This window comes from Oryzias latipes, chromosome 7 (genome assembly GCF_002234675.1).
Source record: "Oryzias latipes chromosome 7, ASM223467v1".
In the NCBI taxonomy this organism is placed as follows: Eukaryota; Metazoa; Chordata; class Actinopteri; order Beloniformes; family Adrianichthyidae; genus Oryzias; species Oryzias latipes.
The window spans coordinates 4,547,485-4,571,862 of NC_019865.2; the positions used below are offsets into that span (position 1 = coordinate 4,547,485).

Here is a 24,378-nt window from a genome sequence, read left to right on the forward strand (position 1 = left end):
ATGAAACGCATGTGAACAGGTTGAGTTGCTCAAAAGACTTTCTGCTCAGTTCTGACAACTCTAGTTGGCATACGATTGGGCCGGGGTCACCAGGAGCTCCGGGACTGTCCAAGGAACAGGTACAGGTGTATGCATGGGGGGGGCAGCTCTCCTCGTCTCTCTGAGGCAAAACAAAACACAAACATCCATCATTTTCACAGACATCAAAATGGAACTAACAGTGGAGCCTGTTTTTTTTTAAAAACAATTTGAGGATGGATTTTCACAGACTGACCACTGCAGGCAGGTCACAGCACGTGTCTTCTGACGCCCACGTGGTGTTACAGATGATCTCGAAGGACTGCAACTGGAACTGGAGAAGCATTTCACTCCCAGTGAGTACATGACTGATGACCAAAATAAACAGGAATACAAAAGCGAGTATAAATGTACCGAAGCGGATCCGCTGTTAGGTCCTCGTGTCTTCACTAGCTTCCCCAACATCTCAAATCCGTCAGTGGGCAGGCTGCCCATTGGGCGGGCCGGCCTCTCCCCCACACGCTGGCAGTCCACGGAAAGGGACACGCTCACCTGGCCAACGGAGAGGTGAACCTGCCAGCACACACAACATGCTGGCGTTCACATTTGTTTGGCTAGGTTACTGAAGTTGGTGTTGTTAGTCTCTTAAAAAATAGCAGCAAATTCCAGATGTTCTTTTAGAGAAAAAAAAAGTTTTTTATGTCTCTGGAAAATCTTCGTCTCATTCTTTGAAGACCTCAGACAAATTTTGGGAGTTTTCAAGCTAGAACATCTGATAAAATCATTGAAGAATCTTCTTAAAGTGGCGGAAGTTCAAATTTTTTTTTTTTTTTAACTTGTCCTGTCCAACAGCTGGGCAGACAGATGAGAGCTGAGGGCCTCTTGTGTTGGACATATTTTACTTTAACAAGAGGGGTTATTAATCTTCAGACAAACCAAAGGTATGTCTGAATAAACCCCTTTTGTAATTGAGGCCAAACTTTATTAATTTCAATCATGTCTGAAAATCTTTGGTGTTGGACCGGACGGAAAAGGAAAGGAGGGAAGAAGAGAGAGGGACGTTAGAGAGAAGGGGGGTAGGGGGTGATAATAGGAGGGGAAGGGGGATAAGACCATGAAGCAGCATAAAGCAACAAGTTTACTGGTTGTTAATCATTATGGTAAGGTTCAAATGTAGAAAAAAAAAAAAAAAAAAGGGGCGGAGCCTGTCCACACACACACTCAAATGTTATAAACACACCTGCTAGCTGCAAAAATGTCCACCTGTCGACATGTACACAAAACAGATAGTGTTCACACGCATACTTATGCCTTAAAACCAACTAGTGTGAGATATTTCATTCAATCACGCAAACTGTTAGTGCAAAGGTGAGCTAACACCAGTGCTCAGGTGAGTGTTTATGTTCTTCTAAAATGGATGGTGGAACGTGAAAAGAAGGAGGGAGAGTGCCCAGCCATCCCCACCCCAAGACCCCCACCGCAGCAGCAGCGGCAGCCGGAATCCCCCCAACGCCACACGGGAACCGGCAGGGAACAACCGCCGCCCGGGCGACCAAGCCCGCCACCCAGGCCAGGGCCAGCAGGACCGCCGCAAGGCCCCCAGAGCCAGAGAGCAGGGAGGCACGGAGGGAAAGAGAGCGCCGCCCCAGCCCAACCAGGAGAGCAGCCCCCCCGCCGCGCCGGGAGAACCCAACGCAGGGCCCCACCGGAGAAGGACGCCCACAGCCCCAAACGAGCACCCCACCACCACCCAGGAGTTCCGGGCATCCCCCCGCCCCAACCCCAGGTACGAGCCAGGACCCCCCAAGGGAGACCCGCTCCGCACTCCAGGCAGCCACCCGCCCGGCCCACGGTTGGTCCAGGGAGGAGCGAGGCAGGGGCCCGCCGCCCCCGCCCAGGAGGGGGGAACCCCGGGGAAAAAAAGAGGGCCCACAAGGGGTGTTGTAAATATGGCCCGACCAGGCTCGGCCACAGTTGGAAATTTGGCGGGGCCCAGCACTCAGGAGCAAGGACCAGAACCCACCCCCCAGGGACCAGACACCCCCGGCTCAGATGTAATGTGAACCCCCCCACCGCGCGGAGAGAGCACAGCCGGGCCCAGGAAGCCGGCACCCCGGGGACACGGCCGCCGCTGCAAAGGGGCCCGTACCCCCCACCAGGGAAGAGGCAGGGGACAGACGGACCCAGGTCCCACCTTCCTTGCAAAATGTGTGTGCGTGTATGTGTGTTTGAAAGGGTGTGTGTGTGTGTGCATGTGTGTGTGTTTATGTTGGGATGTATATATTGAGGGGGGAGGGGTGTGTGTACTAAGGGGGGTGCGGTTAAAATTGGCGGGTAGGGCACTAAGGGGACATCTCCTGATTACTCACAGTGACGTCCCCTCACCCTCCCCACCAAGGGGCCCTAAATGCCTAAGGTGCGGTTAAAATTGGCGGGTAGGGTGCTAGGAGGACATCCGCTGCTTGCTGGCAGTGATGTCCAAGCCCCCCCCCCCCTACCAAGGGCCCTACATGTCTAAGGTGCAAATAAAACCAAAAGAGGGGGGGCCCACTCCATACGGCAACCACAGGAGGGGGGCCACTGCCTAGTAAACCCCCCCCCCCCAAGGCTCATCGCAGGCTAAGCCCCCCACCCCCTCACCCTATTATGAGGTTATATGAGGAAGGGGGTAAGTTGGGGACAGATGATAGACTGTCCCCCGGTGGTCAAACAGCTGTCCCCGCCCCCCCCCCCAGCAAGGGGGCCAGGCCCACCCAGCCCCGGGGCCCCACCCCCGGAGGCGCAGACACCCCAGGCCCAACACCACCACCACCCCCACACAGAGAGAGAGGAGCCAGAAAGCGCCGGCCCCCCCCCCGGAGCAAGCCCAGGCCCCCACCCCCAAACGCCGGCCCTAGAAGAGCTCTGGTCAGGCCTCGACGGGACCGAGGCAGCCAACCGGCCGGGGAAACCGCCGATGGCCTCAGCGGAGACCCCGACCCGTCAACCCCCCCTGCCGGAAGTTCAAAATTTTTTAATGCTGACCCATTCAGAGGAAGGCCTTTTGATGAGATTCCCCGTCAGAATTTAGGCTCCATTTATGTGTTTGACTGTTTTTTTTTGTCTTGTTCAAAATTCCTCACACTTTTCAGAGAGTTCCTTTTTAGGTTCATCCGTCTCCACATATTCAAAGGTTTCGGGAGTAATCCAGATTTTTTTTTGTTGCTCAGTGGTTTCGTTTTCTCAAGTCTCCTTCTGATGTTGAATCATGAACATGGACGTGAACTAAGTCAAGCGAGGCCTGCATTTCTATCCATGATCCTCTGCTTCTTTCATGACTTCCTGGATGAATCCTTCGCCAATTCTGGTTCTTTGCTGCTCCTGTGTTTCTGCATTTGTAGAGAAAAACTCGGATTTTCTGTAGTGTCAACACTGCAGAAAAGTCTGAAAGCCTTCCACAGTGATTTAGCTGCAGTGTATTAAGGCAGTCGCAGTGAATTATTTCCACAGTTCAAATATTTTAATTTTGACAAAGAATTGACCTCACGTCAACCCATCAGGACCTCAGCTTTTTCCCTTGATGAGCTGATAACTTAACTAGCGACTAGAGTCCCAAACCATCATGGAGGAGAATCTGATCGTTCTCCTCCTGAACGTCAGACGTCTTCTTTCTATGAAGACGCTAACTAAAACGTTCCTCTAATGTTATTCCTATTTTCATGCTTTCTTTCTCAGACTAATGCGGTACGTCGTCGATCTGGGTCACAGAGAGACAGAAGTACCGCTGAAAGCGCCGTCATTTAGACGTAGCGCCTGCAGCTGATGGTGAAACTCACGGTGCTGATGTCACGAATCCAGACATGGAGACGTGGTTACCCGTGTTTTTGTAGAACACTTCAAAATAAATGAACCTGATCTCCCAACATCATCAGTGTCTTCAAGAATGGAGAGATGAGGCTAAGAAACATTTGACAGTAGTTCCTCCCCTTTATGTGGCGGAGGGGCAGGGTTATGAACACGCTTTTGGATAAAAATCAAGCAGCAAATTTGATGCGCTTCAAAACAGAGGCGGTGGACGCAAAGTAGAAGTGCAAATTGCGTTCCATGTGAACGCAACATTAGGTAGTATTATGACAGCTTTTTTAAAAAAAACTTTAAGTGTGGTTGACCTGTAATACCGTTGATGTAATAAATCATTTAAATGTAACAAATACACTCTGTGCCTTTCTAGAATTCAAATGAAGACTTCTGCGTTACCCACTTTGTGGAAACTGCCGTAGAAGAGCCTGTGGACCTGCGGCTGATCGAAGGTCAGCTGCTGCACCTCACCCCTGTAGTCCAGACTGAAGTATTGCAGATGCTTGGTAGAAGCTGTCGAAAAACACAAAAGAACCATTTTTATCATGTCTGAATGAAATGTTCCCCTGCAGAATCCATTTTTCAATACTTTAAGGGATCCCAAACCTATAGAAATGCTGGTACTTAGGACCAGTATTTCATCAAAACATTTTTCTTATCACCTTGGAGGGCATTACTTTGAAAGGGTTTGCTGGATGAATCTGTGCATAAATGTGACTTACGGTCAATCACCAGTCCCATTTTTGGCTGGAAGTCGTCGTCTGTGAGCTGCCAGAGAGCAAACGGCTCCTTGGGCGAGTCCTGTAGGAGACGGAAAGCGATGCTGATGGTGTGCTCTGGAGAGAAACCTGCAGGATGAATGAACCTGCAGAGAGAATCAAAACAAAATATTTTCGGTTTTTCAGCATTAATCCAAATATTTGACAGTTTTCACCAAACTGCAGGACTGTTAAACACCCACACTGATGAAAATTGTGTTTTTGACACATTCTTGTGGCATTTTTCTGATGATGGAGGACATATTTAAAGAAATTTCTAATTTAAAATAGCTTTTCTGAGTATTTCTTTATTCAAACTGTTGTGACTCAGGCGCAGATAAAAAAATCCTGTTTATAAAGAGCATATAGCTGTGATGTAAAAGCTACAGACGAGCTCCCTGCTCCACTCCATTCTGATGCATCCACTAAAACGAATAGATCCACCAATGCTTTTCTCGTCTGAGCTGGCATCTGGCTGAAACTGTACGGCTGGATTTCTAACATTGCTCGCCATTTTTGTTGCAGCAGTAATGTTAGGTCAGGACTGTGATGGAATGTAAGCTAGCAGGTGAGTGTGCAAACAGATGGATGACAAGAAACGAGGACGGGCTTATCCCCCGCCAACACTCCAACCCACAACTCATGATCGGAGTGGGTCTTTAAAGAAAAAGTGGGTCTGACAGGGTTTGCATTTGAGAGGCTGTCGTTCATTGAAGTCACAAACAAACCAAAACAGACGAGTAAAATTGAAGCCGTCAGCTAAACATCTCACTACAGGGAGAGATCTTAAAATTTTAGTGGTGTAATAATTAACAGAATTAATCGTTAAATTGATTTATAGTACTACAAACCGACCAGTTTGATCTATCTGAGGCAAGTTGTTCATTGAATTGATCTATGCTATTATAAAATCGTTTCAAAATGAAAAAAATTGATTATAATGGATTGCTGTGGCCACAATAGCCTTTGTGGGAGGAGGGGTTCCAACTGGCATTGGAAAGAAATACTCGTTGGGTTCTTTATCAAAAAGGTGTTTTTGTATTCAGAAGTTTTGATTTGTGGCAAATGACCCAGTTCATAATATAAGATGGTTTTAATTTTAAACTGGATCCCGCTATGAGTTGGAATGAGATGCGGTAGGTTTATTTTACTATAACCTATATACTATAACCAAGTGCCTCACAGCGGACAACACACACGTGATGCTGCGAAAACTGATGACTCCATCATTCCAGTCTAATTTGTGGAAACACTTAAGACATACGACCATACGTAATGTTCTAACTATGTTCCGTTTGGATCATTTTGATGTGGGCTGAACTTTAGGAAACTAGAATGTGATTGGATTTGCCATCAATTCTTGTTTATTTGTTTGCTTGGATACATATTTAATTTACACTTGATTATCTTGAAGAAATCCAAGAATCTGGAAAATCTCAACTGCACTGTTCAGTATTTCTCTCTGAGTCACACTGGGTGAAGTTTTGGCTAAAGATGTCCTGCATCCATTTTAGGTAAATGAATTGGATCCAATCAGATTGTTCAGAATGAACTAAAATCAACTTTGAATCGTATCGGCAAACACAAATTATGATATTAATCAAATTGTTGTTTAAATGAATCGTTATATTCCTATAAAACATGTAATTTTGGCAAAAGCATAAAGACACGACTTAGTAAAAACAAACTTTTCAAAAAAAAGAGATTACGAAAATATTTGTGTTCATAAATATCAGGTTTATATGTTAAAATAGGGAGAATAATCTTTAGTTTCTATTGAAAACCAGTAGATTCTTTATTACAGCAGTTTTTTCCCACAAACTTTTCCTAACCAGAAATTTAAAGAAAAAAATGAAATTTCCAAAGTAAAACATGAAAGTAGTAGAAGGCTGAAAGAATTCTTCGTTCAATCTCTAGGATACATTTGCAAATGAAATACAAAAGAGATGAATTACATTTTTGGTTTAACACCTTTAATGACATGTTTGGTTAAAAAAAGGCATTAACATGTTTGTTTTTCTTAAATATGCCTATAAGAGTTACAGCGAGAGGACTAAAGAAGAATTTCTTTTTTAAAGATAAGTGGAAAAACTCACTTGGTGCTCTGAGTGAGCTGCACATCTTTGTACAGTGTGTATGTGGGGAGAGCACTAAAGACAAAAGGCTCCGCCGCCACGCCTTCCACTGACGAATGAGCGCTCTGCGTCAGACCGAACGCCTCCATCATGTCAAAGCCTGAACGGACACACAAACATCAACATTTCCGTTAAGTCTGTCGTTTTTCTGGAGGACTCTAAACTTGGCTCTTCTGTGTGTTAGAAGGATGGACCTCACCTTTAACTATGCTGTTTCTGATGGTCACTTCAGGACAAACTGCAACACAAGAGGGCGATGTTGAGACAAAGCAAAGCGAGTTCTCATAAAAAATGAAAGAGCCGTCAAGAAAATAAGTGGTGTAGTCAAAATGTATCTTTACTAAAGCAACAAAAGGAGCTTTTCTCAAACATTTAGAGGAAAATTATTAAAATTAAAAAATTAGAGTTATTCTTAAAAACCCACGCTGATATAAACGTTTTTTTTGGGGGGGTGTTTTGAACATGCTCTTGTGACATTTTTAACGATGATGGAGAACATTTATAAAGAAAACTTAGCTTAAAATTGCATTTCTGAGTATTTCGTTATTGAAATCACTGTGAATCAGGAGCAAAAGAAAAAACTCAGTACAGAAAAGAGCTTATTTGTGAGTGGACCGCATTCTCCATATTCCGAGATCTCAGCAACAGGGAGGGGAAGGGGGGCCGGGGTTGCCCACCGGTCCCGCCCACTACTCAGAGGTGAATTTCGAATGAACTACTGCTGCTTTGCAGAAACTATGTTCTGATAGGAATGGGAGAAAAGAGTCACCTTCATTGTGAATGGGATACAGCCTGGGATGGATGGGAGTTTGGGCCGGAGCTGCAGCTGTAAAACAAACATCGATGGTGGCAAAAAAAAAAAACAAGCAAAAAAACAATACTTATAAAAAATATTTACAAACAAAAAATTCACTTTTCCCTTAGCTTAAGAATGAACATATTACTGCTTTCAATGCTTTCTGAAAGTAGAAACGCTTTCTATGTTCTGATAAATGGTTTTCTATTGATGATTTTAGTGCAACAGGAGGTGAAGGTGCAGGGGATTAAAACCTTTCTATGAAAGTACTACCTCAATTTTTAGGAACAAGATTTTAACAAAAGATACCAGGATCAGTCTTGCCTGTTGGATGGAGAATGGACACGGCAGCGCCCTCTGCTGAGCCGAGCAGGGAGCGCACACTGATGCGGTAAAGCGTCTCTGGTTCCAGGTCAGTGAAGCAGTGGCTGCTGCTGGACTCATCCACCGTTTCCTCTTTGGTCTGCTTGTCTGCTAACAGGAGGAACAGGCGGGACGATCAATGAGGCTGCAGACACGAGTCCACGCCTGCGGCATCCGCTTACCGTTAACGGACTGGATGGTGATCCGATACCCGTCCACTGCAGACACCCGCCTCCATGACACACAAATGCTGGCGTGGTCCAACTTGACCACGCTCACACTGCTGACCCGCAAACTGGCTGCAAGTCATACACCCTCAATGTCAGCCTGACACAAGTTGGATCATCTGGTCTCTCTTTCCCCAGTGTTTTTATTTTGGACTCACTGGTTTTGCCTTGAGCTGAATCGCTGCCCCCCTCCCTGCTGCGATACTCTGTGGAGACCAAGATGCTGTAGCGGGTGTCGGGCTGCAGCGACTTCAGCACCACCTGTTTTTCATCCCCTTTCACCAACACCTGTCGACAAACAGACACCTCCTTTCAACACAGACGGGCATCCTGTATGGACTCTGCAGAATGACGTCCACCTACAGTGCTGTCCTGGCTGTCCGCTCCACTCAGCGCCGTGTAGGACACACGGTACTGGAGGACGTGAGCGTTGGGAGGTTCCCAGCTGACCCGCATGCTGACGGGGGTCTCTTCAGAGACCCTAACAGCTGAGGGGCCTCCGCCTGATACTGCAAAGGTCGGAAAACAAAAATCAAGGAATTCCGTCTTCTTATTTCAGTTGAAAAGAAGCCAACAGTAAGACAGCAGGAACTCTTTGAAGTTAAAATTATGCAACAATCTAAGTATACATCAAAAAAAGACAAATATGTCACTTTCTTAGAATTTTAAATTAAATTTTCTAATCCTGAGAAGTTGAGTTGAAGTTTATCATTTGTCATCTGCAGGATCAAAACAGGATCAACAGTGATAAGAAATGCTTGTTGTGAGAAAAAACATTTGACTCACAGAAATAATCCAGAGATACTCATAACATATAATAGTAGTACCTTATAGAAATACAGATAAATCAAAAAATACTAAAATACAAGGGATGGGTAGGCTTAAAATCATTGAGTGTATATGAGAACTGGAGTGAGTTCCTTAATAGGTAGAAAGTCTTTTGTCGGGTTTTCAGTGTCTGTATGTAAAGTCCAAGACAAATCCTGTACAGGGTTCCGTTGTTATCGCTTGAGTTACATTCTAACAATAAAGGCTATTAGGGAAATCGGACAACAGATGTTTTTAGGCTGTAAAACTCCTCCTCACTACGCTCTTCTTTAAACTCTCGAAGTTCAAACATTCATAGAAAAAGAAGTCCAGAATCATAGAATAAAAACAAAGTTAGAGTCAAGATCAGAAGTGTCTGTACGGCAGACACAACACGGACGGAGATTGACTGACAAGGTGTACAGCCAATAAGGACGATGTAAAACAAAAAGCAAAATTGCACTGAAGAAAAGTCCACAAAACAGCAAAACACCAAAAGGTGGACCGAAATATAGCGAGGGACCCTGAGGAAGCTGCTGTTCTGTCTCCTAACATCCAGGATCATCAGAAGGGCAAAATGTTAAAAATTGCAATCTGAGCAGCCATTTGGTCCTTACTAAACTTCTCAGTTGACCAACATAGCTTTTCCAAGTTTTATATTTTTGATTAAGCACTCTGTCTTTTTTCCAAAAATGCTGGACAACAACCACTATTAGGGTCCCACTCGAATCATCTTTTGATCAATTTTCAAGAACGTATCCATTGTTTTGTTTTTTATGGAGCCAAATCATAAAGATTTAAAACCCAAATAAAATAACTTGAAAAATTCAAGGTGAAATATAAATGTTTAGTTAAAAACATTTCTGCAATTCTAATTGGACTTAACTATTTTCGGCTTCAAATTTTCTGTTTTTTAAGTTTCAAAGCTCATAAATTCAGTTTCGTACCTTTTTTTCACCTTCAACTTTTTTGTGTGTTTCAAATCTGAAAGCTTCAATTTTGAAACTTTTGGCCCCTTCTGGTGCGTGGGGGCGGGGCTAACATGAAGGACCAATCAAAATGAGGTTGGTAACCTCTTAAGCAGAGCAAGCCCACCTTTACTTCCCATTATCCATGTGTTTACACTTTCAATAGCTTTGAGCCTCTCTCAAGCCCAACCTATTAATATTGGTGCAACAAAACAGGCGAGTAGATTTTCAGTCATACAGTTTAGATCCAGATTCCAGCTCAGAAGAGGAAAACAAAGACATTCATGGATCTATTTGTCTGCAAATGGATGCTTCAGAATGAAGCGGAGCAGGGGGCTTGTGGCCCGCCTGGCGTATTTTCCTCATCACAAATTCCATGTTTTTTAACAGCATTTTTTTCGTCTTATAAATGAGAAATATAAAAAAGAAATATTCAGGAATGCCAGAATAATACCACAAGAACATGTAAGTGAGTCTTTAAGCTATGATGTGTCTATAAAACTGCAGAGAGCATTTCATAAGCGACCATGAAGCGTGTGTGCGTGACTCACAGGTGCTGTAGCGCGTGGCCACAGCTTCACTCTGAGCTCCGTCTGCATACAGTGCAGACAGAGAGATCTGGTATTCCTTATCGTCTTCTATCCCCTCCAGAATGGCCCCCTCATTGGCTCCGTTCACTCTCAGCTGAGAAGCATAAAGGTTTTTAACCATTTACATGAATAATTACAGGAGGCCCCTTCACAGAGATGCCCCCCACCTGTCGCAGGTCTCCTCCACTGAGGGAGATCCACTTGATGAGATATAGAACCACGTCGTCGGCTGCCGCCTCCCAACGCACAGTGATTTCACTGCCAGAGTAGTTAGTCACCCGCAGGTCTGATGGGGAAGGCACCTTCACTGAAGGAAAACAGAGGGAAGGACTTTGAAAAGCATGTCAACTCTGCTAAATCTCATTTGGTGCTTCAAATAAGGGTTTAGATGGAAGATTTCCAGGACAGGCAGGTACTTCGGTGCATCTTACATGTGGTGACGTTACTGGTGAGCGAAGCAGAAAGGCCTTGCGGGTAATGAGACTGGACTGAAACCAGGTATCTGGACAGAGACGAAAGGTTCTGCACCAAAACTGAGTTCAGACCTGAAACTTCCATCTGCAGAAAGAACAAAAAACGATTAAATCCCCTCTAAAATCCTGTGCACGTGCCTGGAAGACCATACAAATGTTTGTATGTTTTGTAATATTTCAGCCGTAAAATATTAAAATTCTTTATTGGAGGTGTTGTTTGAGTTGATCTGCTTTTACAGGTTTGCAGTTCATTGTGGGCATGCTGATGGAGTTACCCGTTTGACGTCACTGCCGTGGTTAGTGCTGTAGGTGATCCTGTGACCTGGAACATCCAGGGCGCCGGGCACCCAGCTGACCCTCAGCCCGCTGTGGGTGACCAGTGGGAACTGGATACTCACTGGGGCTGGAAGAGGGACTGTGCGGACGGGCGACAAAGACAGTTTCCTTATAAAACTCACACATTTTAACAAAAGAAAGTAGGACATTAAATCTGCGGATCTTACTTATCAGTTGAACTTAATTATCCCAAAAAAGGCTTTTTTATACAAATAACTTTCGTTTCAGTAACGATATTTATTTTTGAAGAGTAAACTCACAAAATGCTTTTCAAAATAAAACAAAAACCCAAACACAAAGTGCATTTTTATCCATTTATGTTTAAGAGTACTTGTAATGGCATCAATTTGAATGCGCAAGTAAAAATGTTTGAAACTGTATGCACTTATTTATTTTCAAATCAATTTTGGATTATATATATCTTAACAATGTTTGATTTTTTTTCTCTGTTTTCAGTTTTTCTGTTTTTATAAAATGCTAAAATAACTTAATAAAGAGTAAAATTTCTGATGGATTGGGCTAGCTAATGATTAAAATGCTAATCAATATTCTAAAAACTACTGGATACAACAAGCCAGTTCACTGTAAAAACTGAAAAAAAGCAAATTAGAGCTAAAGATGTCTTCAAATTTTTATCTTTCAACATTTGCACACTAAAATGCAAACAAATGAACAACGAAAGGATTTTTGTGAAATGTTGTGATTTTTCTTACGCGTAGAGGCAACAGAGGTGACAGGATCGCTGGGGTCTTCATCATACAGGGCGTAGAGGGTGATGGAGTAATCTGTTGCTGGCAGTAACCCTTTTAGCTCCACAACTGTCTGATCAGCGCTGAACTTCTCCTGCACAAACACAATAGCCCCCCACACACAGATCAATCATAAGCTGCAGGGATTTCTGGTTTTTACACTTTTTTATAGGATAAAAATGTCTTTCAAATCTAACTTTTTAAAACTCTTATTTTGGTAATCTTATATAGAATGCACAAAATAAATTGCTGTTACCTCCTTGGCGTCGTCAGGTTCTCCATCGCTGAGAGCCGAGTACAGGATCATGTACTGAGTAGCGCCGGCGGCCGGACTCCAGCTCACTCGTAACGAACTGTATGAAGAGGGAGACACCGCCAAGTCTGCCGGCATGGCCAGCGGCACTGACCGGGGAAGAAAGAACGGACAACAAGAGGAGGTTGGCATTTTTCTCTAGCCTGCTGGATTGAGTATGTTAAGTATTTTCAATTGGACCAAGAACAACATGCAGACAAGATGCACATTGCTGCATTGCCCACATGTATTTTAAGATCGCCCAAGGCAAAATTTTGTTGTTGGTTGCACATATTTTAAGGGGTAACAGAAAAAGCCAAAATGGTTACCAATGGCGGCCATATTAAGCCACCTATTTTTAGCATTCAAAGTAAGTGCAGCCAAGAAAAAAAGTCAGTATTCTAGAAATTACGTCCGAATGGTCACTTCCAAAAAAATACAGTGCACTATATGGTCCGTTCACCATTTTGTAGTGCTAATCTACAATTACAAAATCGAGTACCCTAGAGATTTCCCAGAGGTCTCTGCACAAAACCAGTGTGCATTGATGCTCACTAGATTGGCGAATATAGACCACAATGCACTGCATTTGAATTTTGTTTTTGGCAAAAAATATATTTAAACTCATTTTTTAATAAACCATGAATGTTTACATCATTAGAAGACAGTGGATTCATAAATAGTCGTCGTAAAACACGCATATTGATTAAATTTTCACTTTGTGAAATCAGTGATTTCATATTTTTAGTAAAACTTTAAAAAATATATACATAAAAGCAGTGAGCATGGCTTTCGAAAAGCTTTTAAAATCCAGGGCACCATGTAGTCCTGCGCTTTATCGTTTTTTATTTGTTAGAGAATAGGGTGGGAATTCGGACATGGCCAGTAAGAAATGTATTTTTGCTTATTTCCTGTCAAACAAAAAATAACTTTTATCGACAAAAACTTGGCTTTCATAAAGGTGTACGTGGCCAGTTTCACTTACATGTTGTGACAGTTCCTCTAAGCGCCAAGCCAACGCTGTTCGAGTACACAGGGAAGATGGACACGTGGTAGAGTGTCTGAGCCGAGAGGCCGTCCAGCAGCACCGTGGATTCAGAACCAGGCAGAACCACCTAAGCACAAAGGGGTTCTACGTTCAGACAAAGACATCTGTGAACTCCTGAACACAGAACCCAAGAAGAATGTGGACTTTTCCTTTCAATGATACTGATTCTTATGTTAGCATTTCTCCTTTCATTAGTATGACCAGAGAATTCTCAGAATGTTCTGCTGCAATGAATTAATATGTCCCACTTACAATTGTTTATACTGAGCTTTGATTAGACAAATCTGCTTTTCACAATAAAAGCCCCTCGGACACCAGTATCATTAAAAAATATTAGGATTACTGAGAGCATGTTTGAGAAAGGTAATAGAGCAAGAATATTTCAAATAGAACGAATGAATAAAGCTGTTTATTTCTCTATAGAAGTCTTTTGAAACCAGTGGGTACTTCTTGTTTGGAATGCAAGGGGGGTGGGGTCACTCAGTCCAGTTTTCATATACAGTCAATGTGCTGGCCATGCTCTTTCTCAACAATCTACCTTGAGGATACGACATCACATCTGCCCAAGTAGTCGTTAACTCCTCAGGATTGACAGGAGGACAGTGATTTTAACTTCAGACACTCTGACAAACAGCATTTTATGTTTGACAAAGTTCACAGCAAACAATCAGGAAAAATGCATCATCTGTGTTTAAAAAATGCTTTAGTTTTTTCACATTTTTATGCAATCATTTTGTTCAACACATGGAATAAAAGCTGAAAGTCTGCACTTCAATGGCATCTGAGTTGTTTTATTTAAAATTCACTGTGGTAATGTACAGAAACTAAATTAGACAGAATGTGTCTCTGTCCAAATATTCATGGTCCTGACTGTATGTCAAAGTGTCCTTGGGCTGAACCCCACCTTGCCTCTGGTTGGCGTCAGTGTTGGGCAGCGAGGGCCACCATCAGTGTGTGGATGTGAAAGGGGGGAATGGGACGGTGACTGTAAAGCACTTTGGGCCTTCAAGGAAGGTGGAAAAGCACCATACAAGTACACGGCATCTAATATCTGAAGCACTATTCTATCCCAGAACAACAAATGAAGAGAAAACGCAGAAAAATCTGACACAAAGCGAACGTTTTTCAATAAGTTAAAGTCATTAATTCTGTTTGAAATTATTCTTTTTTTTAAAGAACCTGGATAATACTTTAAAATGGGACCATTTTCAGTCACTGTGTCATGTTATGACTTCAGGGGAAACTAGTTTTTAAGTACTCAAATCGGTGTATGTCTAACCTCTTGGGGACTCGGGCCCTCGGTGCTGTGGTACACCACTCTGTACTGCTGGACTGGTTTAGCAGGATTGGTCCAGTGCAGCTTCACCTCTCTGGATCCCAGCTGAGAGAAGCGAAGATCTGCAGGGCTGGGGAACTGGAGAGCCGGGTCCACAGTGGCCTGTGGCTCTGCTCCTTCAGACACAATCGTAAAATACAAATATGCATCCTGCTGTCATCCAGCCGTGCAGACGGAGCTCTACAGGCGAGTGCCGTACGTTTTTTGACGCCGTGGTCCTCGATTCTCGCACACAGGATGTGAACCAGCCGTGACACCAACTTGCTGAGCAGAGGGAAGTCGTTGACATTGTAGACGTTCAGATCCACCGGCTCCGACGCCATCTGTCTCAGCTCAGCTTCGTCTGCATTCTTCACACCTGAACGATGTCAAAGCAGGACGACGGATCCATCTGACTTTGGAGACTTGACGGAAGCTCAACAAAGATGCAAACTGCTGCTTCCCACCTACAGCGATGATCTCCACGCCGGCATTCTTCAGCCGGTCTGCAGCAGTGATGGCGTCATCCTGAGATTTGCCGTCAGTCAACAACAGCAAAAAAATCGGCGTGTCTAGTCTGGCGCCTGCCTCGGTCTTCAAGTTCTTCTCCATGACATGAAGCAGCGCCTGTCCTGGGAGGCGACTGTCCGGTTACGCACAGACAAACCAGCCCGAACGGAGCTGAGAAGACACTCTGGAACATTTTTACCTGTAAAAGTGTTCCCGCCTTTATATCGGAAGTTTCGTACTCCTTCGAGCAGCTGCTCCTTATTGGAGAAAGTGCCAAGGTCCCACTCTGTGCGGGGGTCCCCACTGTACTGAGTCAAGCCTGCAACAATAATTTGGGTTACTTTATTTTACACGTAATGGTGTTCAGTACTCAACGTGGTCGCAACAATTCCAACAAGGAAGTCCAGACCTCCTTGCCCTCCCACCAACTCCTCCAGGCGTTCCCAGGCCGGTTGAGATGTACCTTCATGACTTGTGATCTTTCTGGTGTGTCGACCTCAAGATCTCCTCTTACCAAAGGGATTTAAAAGCCTTCTAATGGTTTAACAGATCAGTGCTTGCTGATATAAAAATGCTTTAAACCTCAATGAGCCGATCTGAATCTAATGCATGGAAATACCAGACGGAGGTACAACACATGAAGATGATTTCAGTGACCTTAAATGCAAAAATCCTTGTAATTTTAAAAGCTCTGATACAGAACTATGAGGGAAATAAATGGAGTGGACTCCTCTGTGCAGAGTGAGGTGCCTCCTGCAGGAGGTCACAGAGATTTTGCACCCATACAGGGGGGTTAACCATACCTGATCTATAAAGCACGATAGGTTACAGTAGGTGATAGTAGTTTTGTTTCCCGGGCCCGTGAAGGGTTGCAGAAAGAAGTGGCTGATTCTTAATTCATGAAAATGGAACGTACCATTTTTATACATGTGGGGATATGTATTGTGAAGAATTTGTATGTTACACGCACTAGTGATGTATGGGTGAGGCTGTCGTACAGTGTCCTTACGCAACACTGTGTTTGTCTGGCCTGTTACTGACCATGAACAAATTACAGGTAAGATCTTAAGCCCGAGCCCCAGTCAGAACCTGGGGACTAAAATGACAATCATTACGTTCGGGTCGGGTCGGGCCGGGCCGGGCTTCTCCCTCACTGACTTTATTAATAAATGTATGTTTATAAAAATGTATACTAAAACGATGTGTGGATACTAAACTAAGGAATACTTGTTATAAATAAATAATTTGGTTAAAACAGAGAAGGCGCTGTAAGGTAATTGCTATATAACTACTACTAAACAGGCTGCAGTATTTCTCCCCGTAATGAAGCGAGTGCGCATCAAGATCTCTCTTTCACTCTCTTTGTCTGGCCTCTTATTCTGTGTTCCAGCGTTATTTCGTTGTGCAAATGGATTTATCATGATCATAAAAATATGCAGATTATTTTAACCTTAAGAAATCTTGGGTTTTTTTCTGCCAAAAATACTATGGGATATATTGAAATTTCGGGTTTGCTTCGAGCTCGGGCCTGCAAATCAATTTAATTGGTCGGGCTCAGGCTGAGTTGGGCTTTAATGCCCGCAGGCCTGGGTCGGGTCGGGCTGGATTTTTTAGGCCCGATCTTACCTCTAGAACAAATGCTGCACCCAGGGGGTGTGCAAAGATGCGTAACTGCCCATAGGACGCTCATAGGATGTTCACACAAACTCCACTCTGATTGTCTGATGGAAAAAATAATAAATCCATACCACACGCCTTTATTCCTACGTTGTCCACAGCATGCCAATTTAAAAAAATGTCCGTGATCTTCGGGTCTCTACAGGTTCACAGAATAGACTGTGACATTGATATTGTACTTGCCACCTCCTGCGTTACTATACTGGTTTCCCCATTTTTCCCACGCAGGCAGTCCCTATCTACCAGTATGGGCGATTGTGACTATGGCCTACTAAAGAGCAGCAGGTTTTCTGGAGATTTCAGAAAATATCAGCGTAACAAAGAACCTAAGCTTGCATTTTATTTAAAAATAGCAACAAGGACCCTAAAGAAAAATGCTTACATGATGTTAAAAGTAGCATTGGAGAAAAAGAAGACGCCTGACTTGCGACTAATGAACAAAGCAGTCTGCGCTTCTTTAAACTGAGGAATGTGAAAAACAGTTGGAGTGGTAATGATGGCTGCCCCTCACTGATCTGAATGTGATCCGGTCCAATACGGAAGGGTGTCATCAAGGCCTCCAGGAAGTCTCTGACCCGCCTGAAGTTGGTGCGTCCAATACTCCAGGAGCCATCCACCAACAGCACGATGTCTGCAGCTGCATCGCTGCTGCACTCGAATGGTTTCCTTGGAGACGTACCTTCAAAATGAGACACATGTGAACAGAAATAAACTATTCAGGTTAAAGCTTTTCTAACAAAATAAACATCAATAAAAAAGTTTCTGAAGGTGATGTTAGTTAGGAATTACAGAATTTTTTTAGATTCAGCCATGGAAATTAATTAAAACCTTACAAATACAGTTAATTTATACAGATTTTGTCATGGATCAGCTGGCAGCTGCACCCTCCTCCTCCCCCTTCTGTGTGTTCACCTGTTTCTCTCAGCTGTTTTCAGTTTCCTGATTATGTGGTTTGTTATTTAAGTTTCTGTCCTTGTTGTTTTCAGTGTCGCAGAGTCCTGTTTGTTTGTACAACTGGATGTTTGACTTCTTTGAGATTTCGAGTAAATCTGTGACAGTCTACTTGAGTTCGAGTTTGAGTTCTTCCTTCCTGCGTTTGGGTTCCTTCGGTCACGAGTCGTAACAGATTTTACAGGATATTTTAAAAATATAGACTGTGTAATCCAAAAAAACATGGCGACTACTGCTCACTGTTTAATGATAACATTTTGACAGACTGTAATGTTCCAGGTACTTGGTGTTTCTTCCACCAGACATACCTAAATATGGTTTATTTGGATAGGTTGTTAACCTGAGTGTTTACATGGATGTGTCTTATTTAGTAATATGTATAACTAAACTTTAACTCATAAAGTAAAATATCAGAATAGTGGCGGTTATACAGATAGTGAGTAAGTGCTGAGGCACAAAGACAAGATCGGGGACCGAGCGCTGCTTGTCCGGTAATTTCTATTTTCTTTGCGGATATCCTGGTTCAGGAAACAGAGGAAGTATTGGGACCATGTGCAGACAGGTACAGGTCGGCGTGGCACCCTGGAGTGCGAGGGTGAGAGAAGGAACATGAGCCCTGCAGCACAACAGGGTTGCCTGTCATTATGCCTTACCTGTCCCTCCTCTTGTGCAAACACTGTCATCATATTGCAAACCAACACTTAGCCGCCTCTGAGCCTCCTGTTTCTTCACTCCCAAGACATGCCAGTGGTAATGAAACTCATGCTGACCTTTTCTTATCAGACTGCTGCATTTGCATTTATTTTAAAGCATCATTATGGTCTAAAGCAGAGGCAGAAGCTTATGTTTTGGCTCTTTTTTTTTTAAGAAAAGGGTGCAGATGTTACCTTTGACTGGCTGGGTTGGAAATGGAGACTTTCTGGGTTTGTCCTGGTTTGGTTTGCCCTCTCCTGCCCTTTGCTCTTCATCCATGTTGGAATCATCACGCTCTTTTTCCTTCTTCTTCTTCCTCTTCTCTTTAGGGGCTCTCCCCAGGGCCTCGTCCAAGATCTGAGGGGGGGTTTCTGTTGTTGCTGGATCTGAAATAATGGGTGGGAAACCGTAAGATAAGCGAAGATCGTTTAGGCCGCTAATTAGGATGATTATGATAAAGACAGGAAATGATCAAAGGGAAATGTGATTTAGCAAAGACATACAACCATACAATGTGCTAGGATGTTCTAATAATGTTCCCTTTGGACTATTTGGATGTGGAAAAACAACAGGGAACTGAACTTTGGGAAACTAAAACATGAATGGATTTGCCATTTATTCTTGTTTACTTGTTTGTTTGTACACATATTTAGTTTACACTTTGATCATCTTGCAAGGAATCTGGAAAACTTCCCCTGCACTGTTCAGTTCCAGGTATTTCTCTCTGAGTCACACTGGTTGAAGTTTTGACGAAAGATTTTAATTTTAATCCACGAAAAGGATCAAATCAGATCTGCAACTACAAATTATGATATGAATCGTATCGTTAAAATTTAAGGTTCGTTTTTAAGGAACATTTGGATCATGCTAATGGGATGTATCAAATATGATTGCAATGGTTAGAAGGTTTACCTTATTCTAGTGTTCACTTTAGAAATAAGTTGTTTTGTTCCTACAGATCAGCTGTTTTCCTCACAAAAACACAACAGCCAATTAGTTAAATAGTTATTAATTATCTACTAAATTTGCAAATACAAAAAAGGAGAAAATATATGTTGAAAATTGTTCGATTGTTTTTATTTCCACTGGATCATTTTTTGAAGGGTTTTGATCCCCACACTGAGAAACACCTGCGGTGGTGGCAGCTGTCGTGGTGACGATTGTTGTGGGGTCAGAGTACAGAACTGTTGGCAGACCCGGCGAACCATCCGTTGACTCATCCAGATCTCCAGAACCAGACCCCCCTGGCAGCATCTTCTTCCTCTCCTCGCGGCTGCCGCTTCGGATCATCTTCTCCGCCCGCAAACCCTCCACTGGAAGAGGGCAGGAGAAATGTAAACAATGGCGTTTACGCCAACGAGTCACTGTCTTGTTGGGCTGGAATTACAGTTTCATTGGTTCGTGGTATTAATTAAAGCTGGAAGCAGCGTTGAATGACCCTCGCTGTTCACCGCCCTCCTCGGCTCACCGAACCCCCTACCTTGCCCTGTTATTGCTTTGCCAAACCCCTCGCCCCACCAAAACTCTTCAGGTCTTTTTTTGGCGCCATTTTAAATAATGTCATACACTGGTGTTTGGCACTGCTAGGATGTCATCTTGGGGGGGCAGAGTTGTTTAAAGATTATTTTTATTAATATTTTTTGCTTGTTTCTTTAGTATTTTTCTGTTTTGATTGCTGGAAATAAATCTAATCCAAATGTTGACATGGCCCAAAAATACTGATTTCAGATATTAAACCGGCTTACAAAAATGCTATTTGTTATTCCTATTTTAAATAAAATCTTTTCTTTTTAGAGTTTTCAAAATGGATTTTATTTTGGTTAACCTGATAAAATAAAAAAATTGGCAAAATATTGAAAAATGTTTGAGTTGACCAGTTTTGCACAGAAACTAAAATCCTCAGAACTGCCCCCTAATCCAGGGGTCCCCAAACTGCGGCCCGGGGGCCGGCCCCGGCCCGCCCATGCATTTGACCCGGCCCCCTGAATGATACCAGAGAGGGACCCTTTTTCTTGTCTTTTGGTTTCTTTTTTTCTTTCTTTTTTTCTTAGCATGGCCACATGATCGATACTCATAGAAGCATGGAAAAGTGAAGCATGGTGAACTGGGCCTCCCCAACGGAATCCCTGGAATTGTTTCCTCACGTCAATAAAGCTTATTTGAATTGAAATGTCAGCCAACCTAAAAATGTTGCTACTGCAACCTCACTTTACCCCAGTCGTAGAACTGCCAAACTGCCAGGCGACTGGGACAGACCCCCAATCAGAACGGAAAAATGACAAAAAGGTTAGGGAAGAGAACAATTGATCCAGAATGCAGAGTATTTAACCTGTGGTGGACAAAACGAGTATTTTTTTTGTCCAACATAAAGAAAAAGCTGTTTGTATCATCTGCCAATAGACGGTGGCGGTTTTCAAAGAAGACAATCTATACTGACATTATGAATCCCGTCACAAAGCTTGAAAATGCGAGCAGACAAACTCTCAAAGCTATTATAGCTATTAAGCAATTAAGTTATGAGTTTGCTGACTCTTATTATTTTCTTTTTTTTGGTGAAGATCCCAGAGAGGATTATTTGATATCAGATCGGGTTATTTATATTTGGTTATGTGTGGCTTTCTGGGAAACAATAAATATTTACATTTAGACAACCCTGCGACTGCCACACTTTTTCTGTTTCAAACTGACCCTGGCCCCCGATCCCAATGGAAATGTTTAGTAGCCCTCACTGGATAAAAGTTTGGGGACCCCCTTGCCCTAATCAGTGTTGTCGCAGTAAAAGGGTCTCACAAGCAATTGTTAGGGTTGAAGGGAAAATACTTTTTTCTAAATAGATCCAAGCAGGTCTTCATCTGTTTTCCTCCTATATAAAAAGCATTTTATACCAACTTATTTTTTTCATTTTGCTAAATTAATGCTTTTTTGATTATCTGCAAAAAAAAAAAAAAAAAAAAAAAAGAAAAACAAGCAAAAAGAAAATCAAACCATCAAGAAAAGAGGATCTAAAAATATGTCAGATTTCCATGTGTGCAGATTTGATCTGAATGCTGTTTTATCTGTTGATAGAAGAAGTAAAGTGTCGCCTCGGCAGTAAAGCTAGCAAACACGTCTGTCAAGGGCCAAGAAAAAAATATAGACATGCAGGGAAAATTTAGGAATGAAGAGCTTTGCTGTGCAAACAAAATAAGATTAGCTACAAGTAAAAAATACCTGAGGAGGTTAGAACACACACAAAGGATGCATCAAGAAGGAACTGCCATCATTCCAGCATAACAGCCAGTGTTATGTATTTAAGTCGAGGTGTTTCTTCAGCCTGCCTGGACTTGTTTAGCTCGACACACTAACCTAAAATCACCGGCATGGTTTGCAAGTAACCCCGGGCTGAATCCACATATCAGACATCCCATTTGAGCTCCAGGAAGGAAAGAATCAGGCGGTAAAGTGTGAAAAATGAACAGGCTTCACACTTCAGCAGGAAATACATCAAAGCAGTGCAGGGAGGGGATTCAAGGTCAGCGGTGCAGCAAACTGAAATAAGATTTTCTTTTCCTGCAAAAAAGTCATTTGTAAACTAAAATGCAAACTTTTTTCTACCCGTTAGCTGCCCGTCTTGTAGAAAGTCACCTAAAAGGCCGTTATTAGGGCTGTTTTTGGGGCACCTGATGATAAATTTACAGCTTAGGACTCAGTTAACTTGCGTAAGTATATGCAGTGGCTTCAAAGAAGATCCACTTCAATCTCTAATTGAGCAGCAGAAGCATTTCAGTACATACTGCATCTGTGTGAATACATGTTAACACGCGCTTGCTACGCTTAAGCCTTATTCACAACGGCCCTCACGGGTGAATACGGGGGAATGCAGGCTGCCTGCCCCAAATATCAAGGCCATAGACTGCACGGCAAGTCCACAGACAGAAAATGTTGGTACACGTCGTAGTGAACACTAAAACAACATGTATGGGTAAGTAAGTGCGACGTAGGTGAGACACAGGCGTAGTGCATGGATTTTTCTTTTTTCTTTTTGACTCCCTCAATTTCTGCAAACTTTGCAAGGAGCCCCTTAGAGCTGTTCACATGACAAGTGTCACGTGCACACCCTGTGTGTCTTACAGGCACTTACGTATCACGTGCACACTCTGGTGTGTGCATGTATTTTGTCACAGTCAGTAAGGAGCCAGTACTTGCACCTTACTAACGACTATACAACAGCATAAAAGCATCACCCGTTCGTCTCAAGGGGTGGAACTGACATTATTCTTAAAAATACCACACGATCCACTTACCACTTGTACGAAAATGATACGTTCCATTTTCATAACATCCCTTGCGGAGTCCATCCAAGCCTCAAGAGAACTGCAAGACCCGCGGCTCCCCTTAAGATGCAGCTACCCCCCGGGTGCTTGTGACTAAGGGGTGTCAAACTCATTTTTACCAAGGGCCACATCAGCATAGGGGTTGTCCTCAAAGGGCCAGATGTAACTTATACATGTAACTAAATGTAATAAAAAATAAATGTAACTACTCTTTAATGTTAAATAACTCATTTATTTATTTAGTAGGACTTTTTAAAGTGACTTTTTAAAGTGAAAACATATGTTTGCTTGTTACTCTAGCATAAATCATTTTAAATTTGATTCTGTCAGGTTAGGTTATAATAATAAATAATAATTGATACTTTATGTATCCCACGATGGGGAAATTCTTCTCTGCATTTGACCCATCCCCTGGGGGAGTGGTGAGCTGCAGCCAAACTGCGCTGCGGGGGCAGTAGTATTAAGGGTCTTGCCTAAGGACCCCCACTGAGTGATGTTAATTGCTTGCCCTTTAATATTTAAGTGCCCCAAGCACCATTGCTCATTCCCCTCCAGGAATCGAACCCTGGATTCCTGCATGGTAGCCTTACCAACCGAGCTACCCAGCCGCCAAGAATTGACAGTCTTTAAGTCCTATTGTATAGTTGCCCAATCTGATATTTCAAGTTCAATTCTATTTGATTTGATTTATTGATTTATTTTAAGCATTGCAGTCAAAGCTATAAAGAATTTACATATATTTATCAAACGTGAAAAGCATAGTTTAAAAAGACAAAAAATAAAACAAAACAAAAAAGTCACTTAAATCACATTTGCTTACCGTAATTAAATATAGAGAGACTTAACTAAAGTTAAGTAGAGTTTGATTTATTGATTGAAATGGAGTGGGAAGAAGCGAATTTATATAATCCCACCCCTACTGAGTTAATTCATTTTATAGTTTTACAGTTTTTGTAATCTGGTTCTGATCAGATAGATTCTCTTCAAGTAACAAAATGATTGATTATCTTCAGAAAACATTCATTCATGATTTCCGTAAACAGTATCGTAACCGATAAGTGATAATCATTGATTATCATTGGAACACATTATCACAATAAACCAATAATTATTGCTACACATTGCAGATCAAGTAAAGAAAATCAATAGCTTATTGATTGTAATTTAAACATTTCAGTAATCATTATTGCACATTACAATGCAACACTCAATGGTTGTAATTAAAAGAGCTTTGATTATTTCACCACAATCAAGTTTACACATTTTTGGAATTAATTTGGAATTATTCAAACACTTGTTGCTTCTTAACTCCTCTTTTTCCCCTCATTAGAGAATAATATTAGATATGAATAAATACACAACAATTTTTATTTTTTATTTTAAGAAATTAAAAACTTTGGCCCGCGGGCCTTGACTTTGACACATGTACTTTAGACATTCTGCTATCACTTTAGTGCACCACTCAATAAACCTGTATGTTTTGGTGCTCTGTTAGAATAAAAATAATGGATTGCAGATTGAA

The 24,378-nt window shown here is 42.5% G+C and overlaps 1 protein-coding gene across 3 annotated transcripts in view; it reads right to left on the reverse strand.

Annotated features, from left to right (window-relative positions):
* Positions 1–24,378, reverse strand: part of col20a1 (collagen type XX alpha 1 chain) — a 38,969-nt gene that overhangs the window by 6,448 nt on the left and 8,143 nt on the right. The window contains exons 5-30 of one of the 3 annotated variants that reach the window (XM_023956382.1): positions 19,674–19,856; positions 18,738–18,929; positions 17,411–17,578; positions 15,422–15,541; positions 15,180–15,344; positions 14,933–15,091; positions 14,677–14,843; positions 13,335–13,464; positions 12,314–12,459; positions 12,022–12,151; positions 11,248–11,387; positions 10,931–11,057; positions 10,667–10,806; positions 10,461–10,593; positions 8,498–8,643; positions 8,293–8,422; positions 8,090–8,206; positions 7,869–8,018; positions 7,518–7,574; positions 6,948–6,986; positions 6,710–6,848; positions 4,578–4,720; positions 4,259–4,368; positions 433–591; positions 275–352; positions 74–160 (exon numbers count right to left, since the gene is read on the reverse strand). In XM_023956382.1, coding sequence (XP_023812150.1) covers positions 74–160; positions 275–352; positions 433–591; positions 4,259–4,368; positions 4,578–4,720; positions 6,710–6,848; positions 6,948–6,986; positions 7,518–7,574; positions 7,869–8,018; positions 8,090–8,206; positions 8,293–8,422; positions 8,498–8,643; positions 10,461–10,593; positions 10,667–10,806; positions 10,931–11,057; positions 11,248–11,387; positions 12,022–12,151; positions 12,314–12,459; positions 13,335–13,464; positions 14,677–14,843; positions 14,933–15,091; positions 15,180–15,344; positions 15,422–15,541; positions 17,411–17,578; positions 18,738–18,929; positions 19,674–19,856 — 3,455 coding nt within the window. Of the gene's footprint in view, positions 1–73; positions 161–274; positions 353–432; positions 592–4,258; positions 4,369–4,577; positions 4,721–6,709; positions 6,849–6,947; positions 6,987–7,517; positions 7,575–7,868; positions 8,019–8,089; positions 8,207–8,292; positions 8,423–8,497; positions 8,644–10,460; positions 10,594–10,666; positions 10,807–10,930; positions 11,058–11,247; positions 11,388–12,021; positions 12,152–12,313; positions 12,460–13,334; positions 13,465–14,676; positions 14,850–14,932; positions 15,092–15,179; positions 15,345–15,421; positions 15,542–17,410; positions 17,579–18,737; positions 18,930–19,673; positions 19,857–24,378 lie in introns of all 3 variants that reach the window. The other 2 variants (XM_023956381.1, XM_023956380.1) reach the window with 2 other exon arrangements.